Source organism: Gymnoscopelus microlampas (assembly GCF_963454915.1).
Source record: "Gymnoscopelus microlampas genome assembly, chromosome: 2".
Classification (NCBI taxonomy): Eukaryota; Metazoa; Chordata; class Actinopteri; order Myctophiformes; family Myctophidae; genus Gymnoscopelus; species Gymnoscopelus microlampas.
The window spans coordinates 55,968,821-55,975,911 of record NC_139939.1 but is presented as its reverse complement, the minus strand read 5'-3'; the positions used below and the strand labels follow the sequence as shown (position 1 = coordinate 55,975,911).

At 37.8% G+C, this 7,091-nt stretch overlaps 1 protein-coding gene across 1 annotated transcript; it reads left to right on the top strand.

Moving 5' to 3' along the window:
• Positions 1–2,637: 2,637 nt before the first annotated feature.
• Positions 2,638–6,049, top strand: LOC311061887 (uncharacterized protein; the record flags this gene model as incomplete). The annotated part of the gene is made up of 7 exons (XM_084080585.1): positions 2,638–2,830; positions 3,328–3,429; positions 3,784–3,870; positions 4,007–4,324; positions 4,434–4,576; positions 4,817–4,923; positions 5,658–6,049. 7 exons carry the CDS (start codon positions 2,638–2,640, stop codon positions 5,800–5,802), a joined length of 1,095 nt encoding a protein of 364 aa, XP_083936711.1. The 3' UTR covers positions 5,803–6,049.
• Positions 6,050–7,091: the final 1,042 nt, after the last annotated feature.

Here is a 7,091-nt window from a genome sequence, read left to right as displayed (position 1 = left end):
GAGGGACACCCAGGAGCAAATATTTGAGTTAAAATAATTTTCACAATTTTTCTAAAAATAGCAGATCTACAAACTCATAGCGTTATGAGCTTGCAGATCTGCTATTTTTGAATAGCCAAAGAAATCTTAAAATGACACACATGTTTTCCCTTCCCGGCCTTAAAGGGTTAAGAGACGATTCTAAAAATGCTTTCTAAATCAGTATTACTTTTTCATGCCCCCACCCCCCCTTTTCTAAACCTCTGTTTTAAATCCTAAGAGTTGTCTGGAAAAAAAGATGTTGCTATATATATCATAGTATCTATATCTATCTAAAATGACACACAGATGCTTTCCCGGATTGAATGGGACAATTATGTTGTTTATGTTTGTGTTAGAACATTTTGTAACAGCCAGAGCCGAGATGCTGCCTTTACATAAACATCCAGAACATTGAGTCACGACACTCGCTCCGTGAAAAGTCTCTTTATTATGTTTGAAAGTTTTGTAAATGACGTGATCAATAAATGTCTTATTTTGGAAGCCGTCAGTAATGTGCGTTTCTTTTTACACTTCAACTGCATTTAGTTGTACTACTTCTAAAGTTAACTAAATACAATTCTTAATACATTCTACGTACAAGCCAATGAAAACACCGCAGGAGCAGAAGAGTGGTCTATTCATATTCATTTTGACTTGCATCTTTCTTTCTTTCATATTTGTTTTACTTGTACCCCCCACACCCAAAATTATAAATATAAAATAAATAAACCACGATTACAACAACCCCTCCACTACCCACCCCTAACTTTAAACACCAAACAAACACTATGTTCTTCATGTAACCAAATGCAACAATGTAATATTTAGTATTTCTCTCTTTTGAAAGCTGACCTTTCTGTCTCTGTTCCTCTTCCACTCAAACACTTCCTACATTGTGTCCCAACCTTTTCATGTTCTAAGGGTTAAATGGGGTCAGTTTAAAATAAACATTGTTGTCCTTAAATACAACTTCCAGATCTTTGGTTCCTCCTCTTAATATTTCTTCTTTTTTCGTCTCTGACCTAACTGTAATAATGGCTCCAGGATGGCTCAGTGGTTCTCAACCTGTGGGTCGGGACCCACAGGGGGTCCCCAGATAAAAGTGAAGTGATAATTTAAGGACCTTTTTAATACCTAAAAAATAAAGACCATTACTGCATTAAACATAGTCAACAAACTATACTAAAATGTATAAAAGAACATTGGCCAAATTGTCAAATATAAAAAAGAGGGAAGAGGTTTGAAATTAGCCGATCTACAAGCTCACAACGAGCTTGTAGATCTGCTATTTTCACAATATTTATCTGTGGAACCGAGTCAAACAAAACTGAATGCCTCAACTCCAGAGGCGTAACTACCGTGACGCAGACAACTGCTGCTAGCACCTGGCTGCAAGGCTAATAAAGTGAAGGAAGTCAGAAGGCGAGGATATCGTGGGCTCCCCCGACTGCGCTGAGCTGCAGTGTTGCCCCCCCCCCAGCCCCATACAAGATGTGTGTTGTTAAAATGTTTCAAACATTTTTCAAAATTATTTTTTTATAATAGCAGATCTACAAGCACGTAGATTGGCTATTATCAAATATAGCCTAGTCCCTCTTTTTGTCTTCTTTTTCTCTGTCATTAATGTTTCGATGAATTGAGTTCAAAGGACCCCAATGGAAACAAACCATAGGCTTTCTTGGGTTTAAAATCTTCTTAGCAAACCTTGTATTGAACTGTAGTTTCCTGTGCTTTTTTCAAACTGCTAATTAAGTATATCAATCAAAAGCTTGTTTTCATAGACCTGGTTGCTTATTTCTCTCGCAGAATCTGACAACGCTGCTGCTCTGTTCACAATCACAGCAGGTGCATCGTTCATCTTGACCTTGCAACTACTGCACAGTACGCAGCTGTTTATAGACAGAAATGCGCAGTTTTGGCTGTTTTCTATGTGTTCTATTCTGTCTTTATTATCCTTTCTTTTCTAACATTAAGGAAACACAGAGAACCGACAATTCTGTCTATAGAAGGCAGAATCTCCCAAAATGTGTTTTATTTGTGACCATGTGTTATGCAAGCACAATGAATAGGTCATATATGTTTTGCCTATGGCGTAATTGTTGATCTTTTGAATTAATTAGTCACCATCAGCGGCGGCCGCGCGCAGGGGGGGAGGGCCCGTGGTGACCACCCCGCGTCAGGGCCCACTGTTGTACAAATTCCAAATGCTTATCAGGGTGGGGGGTCCCCAGTTCAAATATGATTATTCTGGGGGGTCACAGCCTGAAAAGATTGAGAACCATTGGCATAGTTAAACAACTCATGCATTATGTGGGAAGTTGTAGTTCTCAAAGTGTGAACTTTGAGAACAATAAACTCTTTAGACACATTTCACTCATGCAAAGAAAAACACTGCTAGTGGTGGTTATTATGACTCCAATATTTAGATTTTTCTTTTTGTGTTTCATATAATTCCTCTTTCTCTGACGCCCGATAGACATGTTGCATTGTGTTTAATCCAACTTCTTCCCTTTTACGCAAATATAATTCATATATTATAGCGTGTCACGAATCATAGCACGTTGTTTTTTCCTCTATATATACAGCACACACACATCAGTATGATCATCAGCTAGAATGTCTGAGCACGTGTATGACCTTCCCATCTACCCAGACCTGGCAATGGAAGTCAGCCGAGGAGAGAGGGAGGTAGAGATGGAGGAGAGAGGAGAGAGAGAAGAGAGGGTAGTAGACATCTATGTCTCTGCAGATGACCCTCACCCTGGAACACATGCTGTACAGAAGAACACAGCACAAGAGCAGCATGGAGGTAACACGCACGCATGCACGCACGCACGCACGCACGCACGCACGCACGCACACACAAACTGTTAGATTGCTGACTATGTACCTCATCCCTCATGTATAATGTTTCTAAACTCCTCTCTAATGTAGTGTTTTACTTTTTTGTATTATTTACTTTTTACATATTTCCAACCAATCCACACATACACTCAACACTTTTTATGCTATGTTGCATTTATAAATATATCTTATGCATGTGCATTAATGCATTTGTGTATATTTGTTATGCTTTTATCATCATGCAAAACTAAATGCCTCATTGAGGACATTAATGAGGTTTCTAAGCTAAACGTGTTTATGCATATTACTGATATCAATGAAGCAGCCCCTCAAGTTGCCATTCATTTTGATTCTTACAAATATTTTAGTTAGAGTAGAGACATTTTTTTTTTTTAAGTGTGAGTGTCTTACTTTAGAATAGAACTTTGAAATAACCTCCTATGTTTGTCTTGTGTTGTTCAGACTCTGATGAGACAAAGAAGAAACTCTACAGAGTGGCTGGATTGTTTCTGGTGCTGCTGTGTGTTCTCCTATTGGCTGTCATCATTGGTCTGGTCATAAACAGTGAGTGTCATTCTATAAACAATATCTTAGAATATTATCTTTTGTTGCTGTCGGGCAGAAACCTCTTATCCCCATATTCTGACTTTGTTTTTTTTCATGAATTAACGCCCTACTTGATCATACATCTACAAGCTCAAAACGTGGTTCGCGAAACATGGTGCAAAGCGACACATTTTGAGCTTGTAGATGTGCTACTTTCGCAATTTTTTTTATTTGAATGCTGAAAAGTAGCAGTTTTGGAACATATGAGGTTTCCACCTCGACAGAGACGATTTGAGTCAGAAGTAGTGTTGATTACTGTTGCAGAACCAAAGTTCTATGTGAAGATCATGAGTTTGTTGATTCTTCTTCTAGCAGATAAAGAGAAAAAACACAACCAGTCCAGTTTTGACCAGTTACAGTCCAGCTGTAACAACCTGACTGACAACCTGGTCCTTAACAGTGAGTGTCATTCTATAAACAATATCTTTACATGTTGTATTTGAGTCAGATATAGTGTTGATGACTGTTGCTTGATTCACTATCAGACCAAAGTTGTATGTGAAGCTCATCGATTTGTTGATTCTTATTCTTGCAGATTTAAAGATTAAAGAGAAAAACAACAACCTGACCAAAGACCAAGACGACTTACAGTCTAGTTTGGACCAGTTAGAGAGCAGATATAACAACCTGACTGAAGAGCAGGACCAGTTAGAAACCAGATATAACAATGTAACTGAAGAGAAAGACCAGTTAGAAACCAGATATAACAATGTAACTGCAGAGAAAGACCAGTTAGCAACCAGATATAACAATGTAACTGCAGAGAAAGACCAGTTACAGTCTGGTTTTGACCAGCTGCAGACCAGGTATAATCAACTGATGGAACAAGATGACACCAAGAGGATCAATTGTGGTCAGTGAGACATCACTGCTTTTCTTCATTGTTATATCATGTTGTTCATCATTTGTCATTAATCTGAGCTAATTTAAAACAGTGGCTAACTTTCTTCTTTTGTTGACAGAAAACAAATCTACCCATAGATTTACATTTTTTGGTGGTCTCTGTTATTACATCTCTACTGACAAGAAAAACTGGCGGCAGAGCAGACAGTGGTGTAAAGACAAGCAATCAGACCTGATGGTCATACACAGCAAAGAAAAACAGGTACTGTGTGTGTGCATGTGCGTGTGCGTGTGCGTGTGTGTGTGTGTGTGTGTGTGTGTGTGTGTGTGTGTGTGTGTGTGTGTGTGTGTGTGTGTGTGTGTGTGTGTGTGTGTGTGTGTGTGTACACAATTCAATGGGCTTTAATAGCATGAGAAAACATACGTTTACATTGCCAAAGCAGAAAGCACAATACAACACAGTACAGTTTGCACTTCAGTAACCAGTAGTGTTTCTGTTCAGGACTTTGTTGTCGGTTTAAGACAGAACGTGTGGATTGGTTTGACTGATAGAGAGGTGGAAGGAAACTGGATGTGGGTCGATGGAACAGGTGAACCGACCACATCAGAGTAAGACTTATCATCTTCATGTTACCTTCATTCTTCTCTTGTTCATTTCAACAAACATTTTAAGTACATTGTACATATTGCTACCTTTTTCAATGGTTTTGAATAATGCTAAAATAAATACAACCCTACACTGTCCCTGAAGACTACATTAACACCACAGGCCTTAATGCTCAATTCAGATGTTAATTTGCCTATATGTGATATGAACATCTCCTGTGTTTACACTTCAACAAAATCATATACTTAAAACTTCAGCCTAACCTTTAAACACAAATCCCCAGATGCAATTCAATTCACATACTCTACATACATTCCCTAAATGTGAGAATGACTTTCTCTTGAAAGTTCTGTCCAATAAATTAGCAACAGTTTCAACAGTCTGACATTTATTTACAATATTTGGCGCGCTTGACGAAGTGCGATATGAAAGTAAAAAGTAAACCAAACCAAATGAAAAATGCAACGAGTCTATCGAAGTACTAGCTGCCCTTTATTGCAATGACTAGAAAAAAAGACCTTTGTGTGTTTGGCCCCCTCCTACCTGATAGAAAGTCTAAACTTTAGACTATCTGGTCTTTAGACGCAGTATAAAGGTAGTCTAAGACAAGTATACCCATTTAATTTGAATTTATAATAATATCTATATCATTTGAGGTCATGATTAAAAAAGATTTAGGATGGAAAACCATCCTAGTAAAGGTATTGTTATGACTTGAATGTTCCTATTTCTTCAGGTACTGGGGCCCTGGTCAGCCTGATAACAGCGGAGGACGAGACTGTGTTGAGTTTGTGTTTTCTTGGTCTGCTAGAGCTAGAGCATGGAATGACAGAGCATGTGGTGCCACTAAGCGGTGGATCTGTGAAAGAGTTATCAACTGAAATCATTTTCACAATGTATTAGCTTGTGTGTTGGTACAGCTACATGATGGGTGTGGAACTTTGTTTTTGTGTGTGTGCCTTGCAGGTTTACCTAATATACCTTATAGGGCATTAAATTACAATCTATATTGATATTTTCATTATTTAGTTTAAGGGGAACCTATAGAATATGAATGACATTAATGTAATCTGTTGTATTTTAACACAATGTTTCATGTATATCAATAAAGTGTGTTGTATTTTCAAAGTTAAGTTGTCATTCATGTACTAAATGAAACAGTGACAGAGGACAGCAGACAAAGCATGAAATTACAGATCTTACTGCAACATGAGGTGACAGAGGTTACTGTATGCTACTGCTCATACAGTATATCCTCTATTAACCCAATCAATGCGGGAACGCATCTGTCACTTTAGATTTCTTTGGCTATTCAAAAATAGCAGATATACAAGCTCATAGCGCGGCACCGAGTGCCGCGCTATGAGCTTGTAGATCTGCTATTTTTGAAAAATCGTGAACATTTGTGCAAATCTTTGAATATATATTCTACAAAAAAAACGTTTAAAAAAAAACAAAAACGTATGTTTCTATATCAGTGGTTCTCATACTTTTGCATGTCAAGGACCCCCAAAATGATATGTGTTTGGCCACGGACCCCGATCTCAAAATATGTTGTTCCAGGGACCCCCCAGAAGCAAAGATTTGAGTTGTTCGCTTAAAAAAAGATTTGCACAAATGTTCACGTTTTTAAAAAATATAGCAGATCTACAGCTATGAGCTTGTACAGTATGTCTGCTATTTTTGAATAGCCAAAGTATAAAATAATGGTGGTTAAAATGTAAAATGATGATGATGAATCATGATGAGACAATTTATCTACCACTTTATTCATAGAATTAACTAAATCAATGGTCTGTTCATGAGAGCACAGAGATGATAGAAACACATTTTTTTTGCAGCTATATTACAAAGATGAAAACACTTTTGTGACATAATGTGCTCTATATCTTTTGAAAAATAAAGATAATACATGTTATTGTTTAACCCTATGCTGTGAGCTTGGGTGTCATTTGTGAGCTTGTATCCATTAGGCCATTGGTTCTCAAAGTGGGATCCGGGGACCCCAAGGGGTCCTTGGGGGGGTTACCAGGGGGTCCCCAGCTAAATAAGTTAATATAGTGTCACATTTTAACCACTTTAACCATATTTTATACTTTGGCTATTCAAAATAGCAGATATACCACATATATCACATTTGTGACGTGCTATGTATGAGCTTGTAGATCTG